The sequence below is a fragment of the Drosophila obscura genome, unplaced genomic scaffold (genome assembly GCF_018151105.1).
Source record: "Drosophila obscura isolate BZ-5 IFL unplaced genomic scaffold, ASM1815110v1 contig_192, whole genome shotgun sequence".
NCBI classification, from domain to species: Eukaryota; Metazoa; Arthropoda; class Insecta; order Diptera; family Drosophilidae; genus Drosophila; species Drosophila obscura.
The window spans coordinates 1972362-1993433 of NW_024542781.1; the positions used below are offsets into that span (position 1 = coordinate 1972362).

The following is a 21072-nucleotide window of genomic DNA, read 5'->3' on the forward strand; positions in this document are numbered from 1 at the left end:
ACGTGATTAAAATGTCAAATTGGCCCTCGGGGGCAGACCCTGTTGGATGTTGGATGTTGGATAACTCACTTTATTTATTTATTATGCCATGCCCGATACGAGTATAATTAAATTAATTTCGGCTCACACCGAACCGAGGGCGGGAACCGGGAACCGGGAACCAGGAGGCGTGTCACTTGGCCAAAACTGTATCAAAGCGTGAGCCACGATACATCTTCGAGAGTGGTTCTCCCATTTCCCATTCCCCATTTGCCATTTGCATTTCCATTTGTTCGGATTGGATTCGACTGTTTCCTCCTCCGCAGACATTGCGTGATCCGGCAACGGATTCCAGGCATTGCGAACACCTTTTTGGGTGTCCACTGTAAGTGGGGGAGGAATTGATAGATAGCGAAGGGTCAGAGGAAGGGGAGGAGAAGAGTCTGCGAACATAAACAAAGCCACACACAAACCAGAGAGCAAATTATTGGGCAGACCGGGACACAGACACAGACCCAGACCACAGAGAGATACAAAGTCATGGACGGAGATGGAGAGGGAGATGGGGATGGGGACAGAGAGCGGGCGGAGCGGAGCAGCTGGGGGAAACTGCTTTTTGATGTTCGGTAATTGGCGGTTTGGCAGCACGCGAGCCGAAAAAATAGAAATAGAAGAGCAATAGAGGGAAGACGACCACTGGGACTGGCACTGGCACTGGGAGTGGAACTGCGAACTGGGAACAGACCCATGAGGGTCTCTGGCTGGACTGCTGGCGCTCCATTGAACCCAACTGTAAGCCAAAGCCACAGCCGAAGCCCAAGCCCAAACCAAAGCCCTCCGAATGGTAACGAGCCGTCGAATTTCGGGATTTCGGCGTGACGCGCTTTCTGTTTCCCTTCTTGCCGAGAGATGGGACTGGCTAACTAAGTAGAATCTAGTTCTCCAGCTCTGAGTCGGATGTCGCTGTGGTCTTTGTTCCCCTTTCCCGTTCCCCGTTCCCGTGCCCCATTCCATTCCATGCCTCATGTGGCCTCATGTTGTTGCTGTCTTCTCATTTCATAATAATTGGCAGTTTACAAATGTTCTTTCGGTTTTGATTTCGCTTCCATTTCTACTTCTGCTTCTACTTCCATTTGTATTTGGATAACTGTTTCCATTTCCATTCTCGTTTCCCCCTCCGAACTGTCGCGGTTTTCCCCGCCGATAGGCAGAGAGAGAGTTTTGGGTGAAGGGAGTGGCATGAGGCATGTGGCTTGTGCCTGTGCTCTAGCGGTAGTCTGTTCCGTTGAACCTTCGGAGCCAAGCCGACATTTTTGTGGCGAATCTGCAAGGGAATAGGAATGGAATCCAGAGCAGGCATCCGCCGCAAATAAAGTCGGCAGTTTATAGGCGTGAAAACTAATTAGACAGCCAGAGTCAGTCAGGAGTCAACTTCTGGGAGATTACACCATAAATAAAGCACCCAGATCGGTGGATTGTGGCGGAGTGGGGGAGTCCCAGGCAGTTCCAGGGAGGCAGACAGACAGACAGACAGACAGATCCAGAAATGTTCCTTCCTTTACCAGAATTCACTGTTCTGTGTGGTTCTGGTGGTTCTGGTGGCTAATGAGCAAATGCAAATCACGGCTCCAACCGCTAAGTGTGACTACACCTCCTCTGAATCCCACTCCCACCCCACACTGAAATGGGCGGCAGTTAGGGGGCGGCGCTGTTTGCCCATGCTCCGCCATGGCCAGGGCCATTGTCCGCCAGCCGCCAACCGCCAGCCGCCAACAGATGCCAGATTAGCATTTAAATTGTAGTTACATTTGGCCAAACGCAAACGAAAACCAAATGCAAACCAAGCCAACCTCCAGCTCCAGCTCCACATCCAAACATTGGATTATTTTTCATTCTTGTTTTGCTTCCTTCTCCTTGGCGTTGCACTTTCCCGCCTTCCCACTCTCTGGAAAAGCGTTTACCAAATGGAATTGTTGTCTTTTGTTTCCTATAGTGGGAGCTGCTCCGCCCGATCCGCCCCCGAACCCAAACCCCAGCCCAAACCCAAACCCAAACCAAACTGATGTTATCAAACCACGGCCCCGGGCAGAAGTTTCCCCTCTTCCCCCTTCACTGTTCCTGTCCCCTGTCCGGGGGTTCGGTCCGAGCCAAGGTAGCAATTTCAATATCAAAATTCTGGCCTGGCCTTTGGTCCGCTGCAGAAACCGCAGAAGTGCAAACGGAGAGGAGAACCGAGAACCGAGAAGAGTTATCAACGGTGGCGAGGGCCGCTCAGGTGAGTCGGGCGTCCAGCCAACGGTAAACTGCCAACGCCAACGCCTTCTTCGGCATATCTGCTCCACTCCGACTCCGACTCCAAGTCCGACTCGGAGTCCGACTCCAAGTCCGAGTCCGAGTCCAAGTCCATTTCCTTTGCTGGATTCTTCTGTCAGCGGACCGCGTTTCAGACATTTTAATTCAAATTAATTAAAATTTTTGGCAGTCAACGGCCGCTGGCTCCCCAATCATTTTGACCCACTTCTGGGCCCAGCCATTGACTTCTGCCTGCAACCGTAGATCTTTCCCCTCTTCCCTCTGCCCATTCCACTCCCATTTGACGAGCAGAAAACTCGCTCGAATAACGCCAAATGATAAATTGTCAAACATTTGGGCAACGACTGCAGAAGTGTGGCATGCCTCGGGAAAGAGGTTTGTCCGCTCTGGATTCCCGTTCTCCGCTACAGACAGATAGAGAGTGATAGAGAGAGAGAGGGGGAGGAGAGGGAGATTAATTTGCAGCCGACCAAGTACCGTAAGCGTAGGTGGCTTGATGAGCTCCGCTGGGCAGCCTCTGGAGGTTGTGGACTTCTCTCCTCGCTCCAGTAGCCCAGTCTCAGCTCTGACCCTTGTGCCAACTGCCCTCCCCTGCCCATGCCCATCCCCCGCCCCTGGCTATATCCACTAATTAATTGCGTGCTTGGGTCCACGCCCCAGTAGAAGACACAGACGAAGGCGGGGCACTCGTCGCAGTCGCCGCACTGATTGACAGGAAATTATTATGGCGGCATCCAATCATCGCGTTCCAACTGTCTCCCATTTCTGCCTTATTTTTAGCCGGTTCCCATCGGCAAAGAGATCTGCGAATCGCGAATTTCGTTCGAACTTCAAGGGGGGAGGGTTCAATGGCATCCTGCGGTCAGTTCTCCGTTCAGCTGAGGCACTCCGGTACTTTACCCTCCGGAAAGTATAGCCCATGCGCCTTGGAGCAATCGAAAGTTTCCCTGTCACACGTTGATCTCCGTCTTAATCCAACCCCATCTGCTTGGAAGGCTGAGTCACTCCCAGACCATCACTGAGTGGAGGTTTGGACGGGAGTCCACGCCGATGTTTGCTGTGCCCAATCATCCGACACTCGAGACCCGACGATCCAACGATCCAGCCATCCGACTCGAGACATTCGAGAGTGCGAAAAAATGCAGGAAAATGGAATCAGTTCCAACTCTCACTGTGGAATGGGAGGGGTGGGAGTTGGCGGAGGAGGGAGGAGTCTGGCGGACTGACTCCAGATGCCTGCGATAGCACTCGAGACCATGTCGACTAATTGCGGTTATAATATCAAAGTCGACATAACGCCGCGACCCACCGTCATTCCTCCACCTCCGCCATTTGCTCTCTCCTCTTCTCCCACGAGGTGGAGGCCGCTGGCAGCCCCAGCACAGCACGAAACCGAAATATGAAAAACACGCAAGTGTCGACCTGGACGATGGTCAAGTGGCTCTTGTGCTTGTGGTGCATCCAAGCAGGGAAGAGAGAGAGGGAGAGAGAGAACCGGACTGCAATGCAGATGGAGATGGAGCCGGGTGTCAGGATAATTTTCCAGCAGCAGACGCCGACGCCGACGCCACGCAAATGAAAATGAGCCGCCTGAAAATGATCGCCGGACATAATGGACTTTCTCGCTTTTGGGGCGAATTTACAGTGCTTAGTGCGATATGTTTGGGATCGCTGAGGAGAGGGGAGAGGGGCAGAAGACCCCAGGAGAACGAGGCACAAACTGGAGAAACAATTATGCAGAATTTGGGTCATCTCTCGGGCATCGCGGGGGAAAAGCATCTCGGGCTCGCCTCGCCTCGTATCGCTGATGGCTGCTGGCTGATGAGTTTTCCCAGCAGAGGAGAGAAAATTCATAATAATTGCGCATTCAATTCTGTTTCAGATTCGGATTCTGTTTCTGATTCTGAATCCGATTCCGAATTCGGTTTCTGTGTCGTTTGGCTGCTGGGAAATCGCTGTGAAGTCATTTCACTTTAGCGGCTCTTAGGCAAACAAACGAGGCACCGAGGCACACTGCTCCCGAGCTGAACCCATCGGCTGATCCACTGATCCGAACTGAACCGCGGAACAAGTGACGAACGTGCCGCTCATCACGATCGGAGGAATCCGTTGCCTGCGACTGACTCCTCTGCCTCCCATATTACCAATATGGAGCCGTCGTGCCCATCTCCGTCACCGTCAGAGTCACCGTCAGTGGATCACGAAGACGCACCACCATACCATCATACGATCATACCTTCCTCCTTCCAATCCTTGTCAACTAATTGCTCGATCTCTTATCGACCACGGCTACCTGCTGATTTCATGTTTGGAGAACGGTTTTTAGTTCTGGACTCTGCCCATGACTCTCTCCCTCTCCCATGGGTCCAACTTGATCGCTGAGCATTGATCATTGATCGCTGATGGCTGATGAGTCCACGTTTTTGTCTCCTGTCAAGGTTAAATCGTTCACTTCTGCTGCACGTGACCAAGCCCATGAATATGGTGTGGACTGTGGACTGTGGAGTGGGCAGTGTGGAGTGTGCAGTGGAGGGAGATCCTCCATCCATCCTCTAATGACACAAATTCCCATAGTGCATATTTGTGGAACCGTTAGGCAGGGCCTGCGTCGGAGATGCATATGACAAATGAGCAGACGGAGCAGCAGAGGAGCAGAGCAGCAGAGGAGCGATGATTGGGGCAGATGGGAGGCGCGTCCGAAGAGGAGCACCACTCATGAGCCCCACTTAATTGCACGCACATCTGCATAGGATGAGCAGGAGGTGGCCGTGGTGGCTCTGGTGGTTGAGTGGGCAACCAGTTGATTGGCTTAAGCACCACATTGAGGAGCAGGAAGTGCAGCAGTTCGTGTCGGAGCCATTTACTCCGATCTAGTGTCTGGTGTATGGGTGTTGGCCCACCTAGGGAGATCTGCAAAGAGATGTGGACCATGGACCATGGACCCTGGACCCTGGACCCTGCCCCATGGACATTCCTGAGTCGTCGTCAGTCCGTGGCTGCCGTAAATTTGCTTTAACCAAATCGCAAACAAATCGAACCCCGCATTGTTGTTCCTTATAAGCCCAGAGTTGTCCCGAGCTAAGCCCCTTCTCCCTATAGATCCCACTCAATTCTCTCCTCCCCGATCCTCTCCAGGTCGGTCAGTGCGTGAGCCGTGTGCCTCCCACTCTGGACTGAGACCTGGACATGGCTCTGTTTGTTTCTGTCTCAGTCTCTGTTTCTGTTGCTGTGTTGGCTGCCAATGCGTCGCGCATGTCCGATTGCCTTCCATTGATACTGCCTCCGATCCGCACCGATCCGCTCCCTCCCGATCCTCCACTTCCTCTTCGTTAGCGGCTGTTTCACCTACTTTCGGCTGCTGCCATGTCGCGCTCCACTGTCCCCACTCCATCCCCCGTCCCGTGGATGGTTGCAGGGAGCTCCCAGAGTAGCTGCAGTGCGTAGCTGTGGTCTCCAGTTTCCCGATGCTGTCATCGCCTACATTTTCGATGTCTTTGTGGTGCGGCTGTCGTCGCGCTGCTTTCTGCCACGCCCATCAGACCCCCGAACACACAGACTGGGACTGGGACGGAGACCGAACTCTGCGGCTGCCATTTGGCGGTAATGCGTTTCAATTACAATCCGCGATCCAGATCCAGATCCGCGAATGCGTTCCAAATTTCATTGGTCTGCTCTGATCTTTACCAGATAACAAGGAAATGCCTTTCCTTTGTCCCACTCCTACTCCCATGCCCACTCGCATTCCCCTCCCTCAGGGAAAGTGTTGGAAATTGATCCGCAAAGTAATTGCAGCTGCCCCTGCAGTTGCTCAGTCGCTCAGTTCCACAGTTCCAGAGCAATCCTTTTAAGTAGCTCTTTGTCTGGGCCTGTTCCTGGGTCTGTGCCTCTGCAGGCCTCTGGGCTCGGGCCTCCGGCTGGCCCACATTTGCATTGCTACATGAGAGATCCTCAATTAAAAGGCCAGAAACAAGCTCAAATGTTGCTGTTGCTGCTGCTCCTGATCCCTGGCCATGTTCCACTTGACTTTAATTGGATTCTGTTACTTTTGGGCACATTTCCTAGCTGCAGCCTCGGGCCTGGCGGCGGGTGATGGCCGAGGAAGAGAATGCGACACGACACACGATGACAAATGTTGATATTCAAATGGCACCGTTGGGGGCGTTGCGGGCGTTGGGAGCGGGCACTTGTCGGTGATGGAGATGGAGCAGGGGCTGTACGTATATACGTGGACTTGGATGTAAGGCTTTTGTCACCCGAGTGGAGCCGGGATGGAGGTGCAGGTGGAGGTGGAGGAGAGCGAGCTGTGTCCCCAGCCAAACGACACCCGCACCAGGCATTCCAATCGATTGTTGGCCATGTTGCGCGGATGCCTCTCTCGGCTGGGTGAGAAAAGTAAGCCGTTGGCAGCCTCTTCCCCATTGTCAGCCCTCTGTCCCTCTTCGCCGTTCTCTTGCTGCTTCCCTGATATTCTCCATTCAACGCAAACAGGCAGCAGATGTTTGAAATGTTTGCGCGACTTTGTCAACGTTCTCCAGCGTCTTTTGCTCTTCTGTTTGGTGTCTCCTCCAATTGAATGCATTGAGAAATGTCACCAGCACCTGTCAGCAGATGTCGGAGGAGGAGGAATCCTCCCATGGAGAAGCCACACACTTCTGGTACCGTTCGATTCGGTTAGGTGTGGGATGGACTGGGATGGACTGGGATGGTGAGTGGATTCCGGTTTCCAGCGGGAGATCAGTGGCGTGGCCCGAAAATCTCCTGCAGCAATTAAACCCCTGGAATTCAGACTCCTCTCCGCTTCTCCCGCTGCCCCCCAGCAAATTGGGTTAAGTCTGCAGTTTGCATTAAGTGGACAGCGTTTAGCATGCAGTGAAGGCAAATCAGGGGAAAGAAATCCATGGAAAGTGCATTTCCATATGCATCGCAGGCAAAATCGCTCCCTCCAAATACGAATTCGCTCTGCTCCAAAGCCAACTCACGATTCCGCTTATCTCGGGGCCAGGGCCAGAGCCAGAGCCTTGAATTCCTTCCGAAATGTGTCAATAATTAATTGTATTCAATTAAAACACGTTCCCTCTCGATCCTCCCATCCTCCGCTGCACAAGACGATCCTCGGATTAATTAAGATGCAGTTGGATCAGCAGACAAGAACTGGGAGATCGCGATGCTGGGCCTGTGCCTGTGCCTGGTCTTGGCCTACTCCAGAGTCATGTAATATTCATTTGACGATGTTGACTCTGGTTCGGATATGCATCGGATATGCATCGGTTTCCATCGAGCATGGAGCACGGAATATATCCGAGCATACGGAGTCTAGTCTCCGCGTCTGCCGTTGTCCACGTTTTCGGGTAAAAGTGCAGCTAAACATCAATTAGCCCAATTCCCAGGCCGTTGCCACTTTGACTGTTGCCTCTTCTCCTTCTGTGACTTCTGTGTCTGCTCTGACTCTGGCTCTGACTCTGGCTCTGTTTCTCTTTCTTCTGGGATTCGGATTCCACTTTGCTTTCATGTGCATGTTGCATGTGGCTCACGTTGCAATTCGGCAACCAGTCCCAGTCGCAGTGGCAGTGGCAGCTGCAGTGGGGAGTTGCTGCCAGGGCTGCCCTTGCCTGTGATTAGATGCGGCTCCTCTTCTGCTTCACACAAGAGTGAAATTTATTGCAATTTTCATTTCATTTCATTTATTTGCGATGTCTTGGCTTCGTTCGTTCTCCATGATGTCCGACCCTCTGGCAGGGGCGAGCCTTGCCTTGCCTTTCCTTTCCCATATCATTTCATTGTTCCACATCAGCAGAGATTCTCTCTCCCTCGCTGTGGGCCTCAATGGTCAGTTCTCACTCCCCACTGCCCACTGCCCAGTTCCCAATGCACTCTGCTTGTCTCACGTGCCATCGAAAGTGCGTCGTGCGGTGGTTTCACTTCTCAGCGGACTGGAAAGTGATTCTAATCATACGGATTTAATGAAATAATGCCAGCCGCAGAGGAGAATGTAGAATCTCCACCAGAGACTCAGACTGCGACTCCAACTCCAAGCGAACATTTCACTCATGTCGGGTGTCAAGCGGACGAGGCTTTCAACTAAATCAAAAGTCTTCCATCTGCGACACACATTTGACTCTGTTCTTCCCTCTTCAAGGTCTCTTCTCTGGCATCGGCATCTACACTGGCACTGGCACTGCCATTGGCATCCTTCGATATTCGTATGCGCATTCCCGTCACGATTTCGACCACAAAAGAAATGCAAGGCAGCGCGACAGGCAGATGAGCGATGGCCAGGCATCACTCGGAATTGGAATTGGACTTGGAATCGGACTTGGATTCAGATTCAGATGATGTCGAATGCTGTGACACCCGATTTCGTATTCGTATTCGTATTCGCATTCCCATTCGAATTTCTATTCCTATTCCAGATGTTTAATTTATAATGCAGAAAATGTTGAGCTGCAGGCGAATTGCAAATGTTTGACACAGGAAATGAAAGGGGAGAGGTGCGCAGAATTCACCGGTTGGAAGATGCCGCAGATCTGCTAAAAGTGAAACCTCTAATAGCCCGTAATTGCCTGGCATTCGGAGTAGATGTTCGGCGCAATAGGCGACCAAAGAGTCAGCAGCAGCAGGCATCATTAACCCCGCGAGATTCTCATTTGTTGTCCTCCAACTTTCAACCCGTGGCTTTCAACAGGTTTCCTCTGCTCCAACTCCAATTCCAACTCTAACTCCGATTCAATCCAACACGACTCACGCACAAAGATGACATTCACCGACTTCGAGGCTTCGAGACTTCGAGACTTCGGGATCCGCGATCTATGCAAATAACCATAAATCTGAGCAGCAGAAATGACAACTTTGACCCACAATCGAGTGGATGGAGCAGAACTCTTGCTTTTCTTTTCGTGCGAATCAATTAGCACGGATCCGAGATGATTTATGGCATCCAGGCCAGGCCAGGTCGCACCGAATCGAAGGGAACTCAACTCGAGCCCAAGGTCCATACTGGGGCACGCGCCCCAGCACCTAAATTGAGCGAACACCTTTCTATAATTAAATATACGAAAGGTTTATCGAAAGATTAATGGCTGTGTAGTGTTGGGTTGTGGTGTGTGGAGGAGGAATTCGCTGAGCAATCAGCAAACACAAATTTCCCAATCTGGCATCTCCCCAATGAGAACATCGCATCATACAAGCAGAATTAACAACAACATCTCTCGGATGTGGGATGTGGGATGGAGGATGGAGACAAAGAAGGAGAATGTCATGAACTTTGAGCCGCAGTTGCTCCCCCTCGACTCCATCCCGGGCATGACCCGATCCCAGCCAGCCAGCCAGCCAGCGTCTCGTATCAGCGCTGACATCGCCTAAACAGCCAAGAGAACAACATGGAAACAAACGATGCTGGGGATTGGGATTAGTGGGGATTGGTGGGATGAGCAGGGAGGGGGAACAAGAGTTGATCCTGCTGCTCCTGTTAGATGTGGCCATGTCTACACTACTGGCACAATTTCCAGGCCAGGCCAGACAGCAGACAGCAGACGTCTTCCCATTCCCATTCCCGTTCCCGTTCCCATTCCCGTTGCTTTTTATTGCTGTTCTCCTGGCTAGTTCTGTGGCTGTGCCTCCGAGTGTTGTCTTCATTGCTGGCTGAGCATTTTGTCAGCGGCATGTTAAGATTTAAATAGACATGCAAAGCCGTGCCACGAGGAATCGGAATCAGCCAGCTAGAGCCGTAGAGCGTGGGTGGATGGGTGGATGGAGAACAGAGACTCCTCCTAACCATTTGCAGCGGGTGTAAGATGCACACTTTCGATAAAATTTCGCCTGAAATTTATGCAACTCGAAAAACAGAACTGAGGAACTGAGGACCTAGGAACTGCCTTGGTGCCCAGAAATGGAACAACATCATTTACAGCACGAGCTTGGGCTGGTGCTGCGACTGGAACTGTGATTGGGACTGGGACTGGGGCTGTCGTTCCTCTCATTGCTGACTTATTTGTGGCTGCCAGACACGAAAGCCCACGGGAATTGTCATAAATGCGATTCTGTAACCCATTTAATGGCTATCTGGGTTAAGGGCAAGTGGGACATCGCTCTTGGAGCGAATCAATTGATTTGTGCTCATATGTAAATCGACATAATCAATTTCTTTTTCAATTTTCCAGCACACAAATCGCTTTGGTGCGCAGTCAACATTTTCATTTCGGTTGAATGCGGTTTTGGCATTGGCATTGGCATTGGATCTGCCTCTGGCTGGATCATAACTCTGGCTGGCTGTTGGCTGGCTCTTGGCCAACCTGCCCAGTGATTTATGCTTTCGGGCAGTATCTTGGCCATATCACATTAACCATTACCAACTCCCACTAAAGCGAGGGGGATTCGGTGCTGCAGCTGGAGCTGGAGCTGGAGCTAGAGCAGGAGCCGGGCAGATGGGCAACAGGAGGCAATGTATCTTCGCTTATGACTGACATCCTTTTCGCTTTTGCCAGCATTGTATTCTCTTATTTTTTTTTGTGCTTTTTTTGTGTGCAGTTTTGCGGTCAATTGGTCAGGCTCTAGCTCTGGCAGTGGCTGTGGCTCTGGAACTAAGACACATGTGTGTGGAATCCATAGATTCCCGCTAGTTCTTGGGCATTGTTCGATGGGCTCCTCTCGGTGCCTGCATGCGAACGGCAGATTTCGGTTTTTATTTGTTCATTATTGGGTCCGCAGTCCGCGTCCACGTCGCTTTTAAATGAGTTATTGAGCAAATGGCTCCGAGCTGGTTTACCTACATACGATCCCACATTTTGGGTTCGTTTGTTTGCTTGCTTGCCATCCTCTGTGCGGTGCGGTGCAGTGCGATGCGGTGCGATGCTGTGCCAGTTACTCGTTGCTAGCCAAGGTAGCAGCCACCAACTAAGCCAGTAAGCTTTCCAGCCCAGGAGTCATCTTGCCGAACGGAGATGATTAAACCGAACTTTTGCATTCGGCTCGTTCCATTCTTGGCAATGGGAAGACACTATCCACTCTCCACTCTCCGTTCTCCGTTCGCCGTGTACATATGTGGGTCAATACCCAAACAATTTGCATTGTGCCGCGACCAAAACCATTTGTAATTTGTAATTACAAGAGAAACCAATGACGACAAAAGGTCACACAGTAAATTCTCTTTATAAGAATCTATTTGTGGCTGCCCCCAGAGCCTGCAAAGCTATGACAAATCTTCGATTTTCTAATAGATTTTTGAAAACAAAAGCCTCTTTAATCGTATTAAAAAGAATTCGCAAAGCCTTCGCCACACAAATCGTTGTGTGAATTTCTTAAGTATGAATTTCCCATTCACACTCATCAGAAAGCCATTTGCCAGCATTTGCCATCGTTTGGCATTAAATCCATCATTCGATTCGAATCTAAGGTCCAACCAAAGTCTTTGCCAAAGATTCAGTGGAGCGCAGTGGGTTTGCGCTTTTGCTTATTCGCTTCAACGCAGCGATCTTGACAGCAAACGAGAGCAATGATATTGACAGGACTTAGAGTCGCACAGGAGAGCAGAGAAAGTTGCCTTACTTTTCATTTGAGTGGGTGGGAAAACCCCTGGAATGTGTGTGAGAGAAAACCCCCTTGAGACACCAGACACATTCCATTAAAATCCATTTAGCTAATCGCATTTGAAGCAGGTATTGCCTAAGCCTTCTAATTGAAGTACAATTGGGCAGAGGGCATTGCCTGGCCAATGGTTTCTTTGCTACTGATTTCATTTGGTTCTGTTTGAGTACATAGAAATCGGACGAGAAGAATCTGTAAGTATATTTGCATTTCGTACACTTAATCACCTAATGAGACTTAAGCACCCTTAATTATCGTGATAATTAAACAAAAACCAAGAAAACACACAAACTCCGAAAACGATGAACAGCTAATTTGATAATTTGCCTAATCAGTTCAGAAAATTTCGAGAAATTCAGCCACCACTCTTGGAGCACTCTTGGACCCTCTCTTGGACCCTCTCTTGGACCCTCTCTTGGACCCCATTCATGGTGGTAGATAAGAATACACACAGACATACATACATATATGAATAAATTTAACACGCAGCCCATTCATGTTCATAACCGTTAGGTTTAATGGACATACCCAGACGTGCATCTTCCCGAGTGAATTGGTTTATCTCCATTCATCCATCTGTCCATGAATCTCCCTCTGTCTTGGATGTTTGCTACTGTGTGACTAACTGTCGGACATGCTGAGGGGAACCCTTCATCGGGCTGGGCCCCTGAAAGATCTTTGTGGATCCAACACACTTTTCTAATTGGAATGGCCCTTGCTGGGCGGCCCTTGGCATCAACTTTCTTTCCCAAAACTTTCAATTAAAACTTTCGGTTTTAACTTGTCGCTCGCCAACAAACCAGACCCCTGGTCCCGTTCTAACTGCCATTAGCCGCTTCTCACTTGTCACACGAGAACTGTCTCACATGGTAAGGGACTACTGGGAACGGTGCTCGTTCTGACCTTCAGGCAAAGGTACACAAAAAAAAAAAAAAACATGAAAATAATAGCTCATAAGCCGATTTTCGGTGCTCTTGGCACGCACATATGGAAGTATATTATTTTTGGAGCTCTGTCACATGGGAACTTGTCACAGGTTCGAGCCTATGAAAGTGAAACGAAATCATTTGTGGTTCCTCAAGAGCATTCATATTTGAGTTCTTGAGGGGTGCATAAGCTGATTTTTTGTTGATTTATCTAGAAAAAAATAGAATCAGGCTTATAGGTAAATACAATTATTATTCATAATATTTTATAAGTGGAGTTACAAACACTCGATTTATATGATTGATGTCGAGCAGGCTGATAGTGAGATGATGAGTTTATTAATAAACTTACACTAATCAAAAAACCTGTCACATTTAATCCAGTAAAAGAGACCGATACTTAGATACTTTTGAAGCTGATGAAACATTCAGATATTTATCATGTTTGCAGCTTAAATAATCATTTTGTCAACACTTATTCAAGCCAATAAAGGGGATTTACTTGTATGTTTTGTCACTGCCTCAAGGGTATAAATCAACAGATCAATCATATTTACGGCTCTGTCAAATTATCTTCCAGAATAATCTCATAAATAGAGTCACAAATATTGTTTGCTCACTCAGACTACCTACAACGCCCACACATCAGCATCGACACCCAGAGTCGCGGGCTTGTCTGCCACTTGTTGCCGCGCTCGAGCACACAGAAAACGAACAACAACAAAAAAAACAACAGAAAAGACAAGGAAAATGTTTTTTACATAATTTTATTGCCACTGATATGGTCTGTTCCCATAATCCGCAGACAGGGAGCACCGACACCGACACCCACACCCATTAGGCGCAATTCAAAGTTGAGTACACGAATTTTGGTTTTGCTTCTAAAATATGCAACCAACCACCAACCAACTGCCGTTAAACGCCCACGGGATTTGTCGGGGAGTTGTATAAGACCAGACCTGTGGATGGAGTGGAGTTGGAGTTGGAGCTGAAGCTGAAGCTGGGTCTATCGTTGAGGGAGTTTTGTCGGAGCTGGGCCGACACAATAAATAATATGTAACAAAGTCAGGAGGATCGCCATGCCGCCACCGCGGTGCAGTCGAGAAGGCAGCGTTGAGTTATGAAGTGAACTTGTGGCGCGTGCGGGAGTGCGGCTCCTAATCCGCGCAGCTCTCGAGATTTACACAGATCTGTGCTCTGTTAATTTCCGCTCTGGCTCCGGGCACAACGTTTTGCGGATTAATGTGGGTCAGAGCGGTTGGGTCCTGAGATTTATGCCGAGCCGCGGTAATTGCACAGCGGCCTGACATTTATCATCGGCAGGCCAGCCCAGGCCAGGTAACAGTTGATTGCGTCTCAAATCGAACACTTTCACACACGAAAGTGAAGCGCTGGCGGAAGGTTGGCGGTTGGCGGCTGCCACAAGCAGGTCCCCACAATTTTCACATGATTCTTTCCAATGCACACAGTGCACATAAATCACTGGCTTTTGTTTGCCCATTTTCATGCATTGATTCGAATCGATTCATTGGGCAACCGGCACCCGGCACCCGGCCCCGGGCGACTCTCACTTTCAACACAAACCGACCTGAGACGACTTTGGCTCCGCGTCGAGTCGAGTCGAGTCGATTCGATTCGACATAGCTCTCATCGACCCGCAGCATTCCTTTCAACGACTTGGCTGGATGGATTATTAATGGTCAAAGGCAGTCGATGTACATCGCTTTTGGCTGGATGGATGACCAGTGGTACCGTTACCATCTCCTGTTTAGTGCTCCACTCTCCATGGCCACTTCCGCCAACAAACGAAAATCAGCAATACCGACGCTCCGACCTCACCTCCCCTCCGTCGTCGCCGTAGCCGTTGTCGTTGTTGTTTTCGTTCTGAGGCAATTAATTTAGCTAATCGCATTAAGAATTCTATGGCATATAAATGCCAACATTAAGAACACAACGGGGCCACCACCGCCAAAAAGCGCTGCTGGCCTTTAATTATGGAAACGGACAGCAGTTCCACATGACAGCCAGTCCCAATACCAGCAATACCTTCTACCCCAATCGGAGCCCGGAGAGCAGCATCCGCTGCGATCGGTCCTGTTCCGACCGTTGCAGCTATGACTCTTCCATGTTGTCGTAAAAACAAAATGCTCTGCTGAACATGAAAATGTTCTATGGCCACGACCTGAGGCCAAGTGGAACAGGTGCAACCAGTTGGGGTCCTCACTGCAGTGGTGACTGACTGAAGTACCTCCTGTACCTGTACCTGTATCTGTACTGTTTCTGTACCTCTGCCTGTACCGTGGTTGTACTCTCCTGGAACGGATTTTGTGGTCGCATCTGGCCGGCCAGAGATGGTTATGGATTCGAAATTAATCAGTGGGAGGATTTTTAAGCTGGCTTTATGGGAGAAAAGTCGTAAATCATGTCAGTCCCTGAGATAATACCCACAGATATGGAAGCAGCAAGAGGCGCTGCCAAAACCCAACGAAATCGGAATGGTGGAAGAAATCTAGCAGAATGGATGGGTGGAAAAGCCAAGCCCACAGATGTGAATAATCAAGAAGTTAATTGGGTAAAACGGCGCAGTAATAAACAGATAATAAAATATCCATCAAAAGTCAAATAAAAAACCATAGAAAGGTTTTGCTTAATGTATCAATTGGATCTTTCCATTCCATTGAGCGCGGAACGAGCGTCATGATGATTTCCTGGATGATGTCTGCCTGGATCTGCCCACGTGTCGGGCTGCACGTTCGCTTCCCAGGAGATGTCTTTGACAAGTCGAGTCTTTCATCTTTCAATTGATTCGAATCAATCGAATCAATCGATCCAGTCGAGATAGATGCACTTTGCGATGGGAGTCAATTTTGTGGCCTGGGGAATCGACAATCGGCAAGAAATCAAACAATTTCGCTTTCATTGTACGCAGCTCAATTTGTACAATATAATTTGGGATTTGGGGTCTTTATTAATGCAATTACCGCACGTTAAATAAAAGCCGCGCTGCGGTTACGTGCAACGTGACCAGATCGAGCAAACATTACATCAGCGGGCGCAATTTGGGAAGCGGTCCCCACGAAGGCCCCGACAGCGGCCCAATCATCAAAGAAAGCGACCGCCGGAGGATTAGACATGGCTCAACTACGAGTAGTAGTAGTCGTCTCCCGTCTTCCGTCTCCCGTCTCCCGACTGTGCACACCATGGCACACATTCCGCTTTATTCCACCGCACTTAAGTGTAATAAAATTTGTAATAGAATAAGTGCAGCATTCGTCGGCGGTTGTATCCGATCCGAGAGTTCTCCATTTGCCATTTGCCTCCCAATGACTGGGGACGGAACGGGACTGCCGCCCCTTCTTATGCCTTACATGGAAATGATTTTCGATCCAGCCAGCGGGCACACAGCCGCCAATAGATAGATGCTCCCTGCCTCCCTGTCTCCCAGCCTCGCTCCTTAATCTATTGTCTATCTGGAGCGCCAAGCCGAGCCGAAGTGAAGATCATTCAGAGGCGCACACAGCAGCCGGATCGGATTAGATCGAGTTTCTCCCCCGGGAAAGCTAATCCCCCATCTGGCCCAGCTCCGGCCACGCACCTGTGTCCATTTATATGAGGTTCAGTTCGAATAGTACAACTGATAATCGACTTCCGTTAGCCAGATGATGCTGTTGACCCAGTTGTGGTCGGTCAGAGATCTGGGCATTCAGTGCCTCTAACCGGGATGGACATGGAATCTGTGGGCGGGCCTCGGGCTGTGCATCTTGGTATTCAGCATTCACCCCATTTGATATGACAAAAGTCCGTGAAAATGGCAGAGATCTGGAGCCATATAAGAGCAATGGCAATACAAGTAATATGGAAATTTTCGTTTTCTCCACAGCAGCGGATTTCAGTAAGCAGCCAAGACACGAAATTCAAATGCAGATGCCAAGCCAGAAATAGGAATACCCTCGTCCTCGTCCTCATCCTCATCCCTATCCCCAGCCCCATTCTGAGACACAGCCATAGCCACAGCCTCAACCTCGATCTTTTAGAATCTATGGACATTTAGACACTGGGCGATCTCACCTCACCCAAATACGCGACAGCTCAATCAGTTGGCCATGACTGCGTGCTGTGGATGTGGCTGTGGCTATGGATGTAGATATGGCTGGGGATATTTGGATATGGATATGGATGTTGCCATGGATGTGCCTGCTGCTGCTGGTGCTGCTGCTGCTGCTGCTGGAGAGGATTTCGGCCAATTTGATTTATGTGCAGGCCGGAGAACTTGTCTCTTCCTCGTTGCATTGCAGTTTCATGTTGGAATTCATGAATAAACATTAAAGCTGCCGAAAATTTGTGCAAGCCATGGCCATGGCCATAGAACAATAGAACTTGGACTGGCGATGCTCCATTGTGTTTTATGGAACCCTTTTCCACATCGAACGTGAGGTTCAGCTCGAGTACGAATTCTCACAGATACACAGACCAGATCCATCCATGGGTGTGCACTGTGCACTGTGCTCCCTTCGAGGTTCGAGCCAAGGTTCACTCTCTTGTCACTCTCAGATCGAATTCATTTGGCGCAGTTCGATTCTCTTGCTTGCGATTCTCCCAACAGATCTGGCAGTGCGTGCAACATTTGTGAATTATTTTGTGAAAGCTGTCACCTCCGAGGGAAATCTCTGACAAGTGTGAGACTGCCAGAGAACTGAGACTGCCACGCGTGCCTCGCTCGCTGGGGCTCTGATTAGTTCAGGTGCTCGCATTGACCCAGAGAACTACATTTCAGTCGGACTGTGGGTCTCATAAGATACCACACTTTCGGTGTGGGGCATCGAACGGGCAATTAAGTGGAGGAGTGAAGACCAGGAGTGGGATCCCAGCCACTCTGTCTCCCGTTAGTCTCTCACTCAGTCACTCAGTCACTCAGTCACCCAGTCAGGCAGTCAGTCTGTCGGGGAACGAAACGGTTAATTTGCCCAAAGAGACGAGACACGAGCAGTTCTCTCGCTGTGATAAATGGCCCTTCGTCATCGTCCAGCTACAGCTCCAGCTCCAGCTGCAGGTCTAGGTCCAGGTCCAGCTCCCAGGCCCACTTCCTCGTCTTAGTCTGGGACTAATCGTTGCTGTTTGGCCTTAGTAAGACGGTTAAATAGTCTCACACCTCGACACAGACATCGGCTCAGACATGGACATGGACATGGGGTTCGACAAGGCGTCTGCTAATATTCTGGCCGGCTGCAACTCAATTAGGATGCTGGAAATGATTCATTCTAATCTCGAGTCGAGTATCTGCAGTCATGAAGTCTCCTCTAGAGATACATTTACCGTTGCCTGGTGCGGCGGCATTCCCCGAGGCGGCTCTGAACCGCTAAGCTGTTGTTGTGGCTAGAATTTTGCATGGCCATTTCATTATTGATTCGGATCTGACCGGGTCGTAAATGTCTTAATTTAGTGGCAGTTCCCTCCACTCTCCACCCTCCACCCTCTACCCTGTTCCCTGGCCACGTTTCTCCCACTGACAGCTACATTATTCGGACAGCCCTTGGGATACCCTTTCTCTGTGTGTTGGTCTCTGTAGGGTATTCGTGATGATTCCCATTAATTGAGAAAAGTGAGAGTTGCAGCCAGCATACGAGTGTATCTCATATATCCCATCTCTTGAGGAGCATTTCTACTTGCTTTTGTTTGTTTTGATGGGCCTCTGCGAGTGAATGAGTTTAATCGATGGCCAAACCCCAGAGCAGCCTGCATGAGCCATCATTAGGCCTGGCTCAGACACAGTTTGTTAACGCGTTTACAATGAAAGTGAAAAGCAGAGTTGGCTTAAGTGTGTGCCCATCGATGCACTTTCATTGCATCTACATACGAGATCAACAGCACTTAGCCAACCCTCGGGCTCCCTGAGATAAATCACTAATTAGTGTTTATTATGAGAAAAACAAGTGCAAGCGCGGATCATTGAGATTTTCCACCTCCGCAATGGCAATTCGTTTAATATTTGATTTGTGGGAATTGAAAAAATTTGTACTCGTTCCTGGTAGAAGACTTATCCCTGCTAGTTCGAGGTGTCGCTTGAGAACTCTTCGCTAGAGCAATAGAAGGAGAAGTCGCTGGGGTCAGAGTAAGAGCTGGAGCTGGATGCGCAGATGAAGCTGGAGCTCGAGATATAGGACTTCTCACTATGGGTTGGAGAGTTTTGCCAGGAGTCCCAAGAGCTGACGCTGGAGTCTGAGCTGCCGTTACAGCTGGAGTTGGTGCAGGACTTGCTGCAGCAGTCGCTGGAGTAGTCCAAACTAGAAACCGACTCAGAGCTGGCACAAACTGATTTTCGGTTAGGGCTGTCCTTCAGAGGGCTGTGCATTGGCTCTTCAAGACGCGGCTTCTTGGCGGAGCCCGAATAGAAATTGGTTTGTAGATATTGTAGGGCAAAGTTGCGGAAATCGTGGAAGCGGCGTTGTGCTTCTCCTGCGAACTGCTCGTGGGTTGCAAAGTGGCCCTGAAACAGCTTTGTTTCCAGAGAGTCACACTGCTCGCGTATCACAGAGCGAGCAACTGGAAATTCCAGTCGGTCTGTGAGGGACCGAATCTTGCTCAGCTGCGCCCAGACCTTGCTCTGCCATGTTTCCGGTTGCAGGACCCTCTTGGTGACCTTGCGGTAATCCGTTTGCAGGGTGGCGTTACGGGGGTTCTTGGTGGAACGGATCTCCGGTCCGCGGGGTCGATTTTCCATGATCGCCAGGAACAAATTTGCCATTTGTATGCCTTTTTTGTACACCGGATCATCGCGTGCGAAATATTGGAAGCAATTACCCAACATAATTCGAAAGTCTGTCACAGCCTCTGCCAAGTTCTGGTAGTACCGATTGTCGATTCTCTCTATAATACTTCCGATATCCATCGGGTCCTGGATAGTCTCATAGTACTTCGGATTCTTCATGGGCCCCATAAACACAGCTGTGTACCTCTTCTCCGCCAGTTTCCCAAGCACACTGTTCTTGAACCAATGAAGTTTATTGGTGTATCGGCCCATGCTCTCCAGTTTCGGCATCACCTCCGGCTCCACGCAGCTAGGAATGCTTTGGTGCAGCTTTGCAGACTCAAAACAGTTCTGCATAGAAAGACAGTACTTGGAGTGGAGTGCATGGGGTTTGAGATTCGGCTTACCATATTTATTTGGTTTGGTTTGGTATTGCCTTGGGCGAAAACCTTCTCAGAATTAAGTTCGTTCGTTTGCTTATAAAAAATTGCGGACAAATTAATTCTTACTCTTTCCTGATACGCCTCGAAATGCAGCCGAACAAATTATGCGACTTGACAAGTTTCTTGATTTTAGACAATGACAGCCTACTATATGGCTACTATACTACATGGATAGCTATTTGACAGGCAACAAATGCGCCTACTTTGATTCTTTTTCCTGGTATGCACAGTATCGATACACTGAAAATCGGCTCACGCGGATAATTGTAATCGGTAATCGATTGACTGCTCAGAACGGGATTCAGCGAGACCAAATAAACAAATGTACCTGCACCTATCTATGTAGATTAATAATCAACTTCTTGCAGACAGCTGTTCAGCTCATGTTGGGGGGCGTTTCTGGCTTGCTGGTTAATTGAGACTTTATTGCGAATTAGTGTGGACCAAGTGAAGAATTTCCGAGCAGATCATGGCCAGCAATTAATTTACTCATTAGACCATTTCTGTCGCATTATTGATCCACAAACGGGGAACGCGGCTCACAGCTCACGGAGCCACTTTGTCGCATCTGCAATGCTGGTTGTTCTGGGAAACTGCAGCTCGAGCTTGCCCCAGAATCCACTGCTGGATGCAGTTGTTGCCGTTGTAGTCTTAACATTTTAGGGAATACGGTATTGGAACTAATTCCATCTCTCTACATATATGTACGTATGTCATATGTGGTTTTTCCCATCACCATCACCATCACCATCATCATCATCATCTGATTCGTTGCTGCCTCTTTTACACTGAACTTCCCATTTGGTGTTGGCCGCTTTGATCTGTCATGCTCCCTCCGACTGAGCTCCTTGACTCGCTTGCACCTTCAACTTTCCCTCTCTGTGCCCCTCAGCAACAGAGAGTCCTATGTCCGCTCTCCCACCCTCTGTACAGATCGTTTAGGCAACCATTTTGGCCCACTCACGATTCCTAGGCTAAAAGGCAATTAATGAAATTTGGGTCCATGGCAGGTGTCTGCCTGCTGCCCCTTTGTGTGAATTGCGTCGCTTTGTGACCCAATAAAAAGCCCATTAGGAGGCCCCGTCCA

The 21072-nt window shown here is 49.5% G+C and overlaps 1 protein-coding gene across 1 annotated transcript; it reads right to left on the reverse strand.

Annotated features, from left to right (window-relative positions):
* Positions 1–18700: 18700 nt before the first annotated feature.
* LOC111074891 (SWR1 complex bromodomain subunit bdf1-like) lies at positions 18701–20110 on the reverse strand. Its single transcript, XM_041593574.1, has 3 exons — positions 20052–20110; positions 19950–19991; positions 18701–19893 (listed from the first exon to the last, which is right to left on the reverse strand). The coding sequence occupies exons 2-3, from the start codon at positions 19950–19952 to the stop codon at positions 18841–18843; spliced, it is 1056 nt and encodes a 351-aa protein (XP_041449508.1). The 5' UTR covers positions 19953–19991; positions 20052–20110; the 3' UTR covers positions 18701–18840.
* Between the last annotated feature and the right edge of the window lie 962 nt (positions 20111–21072).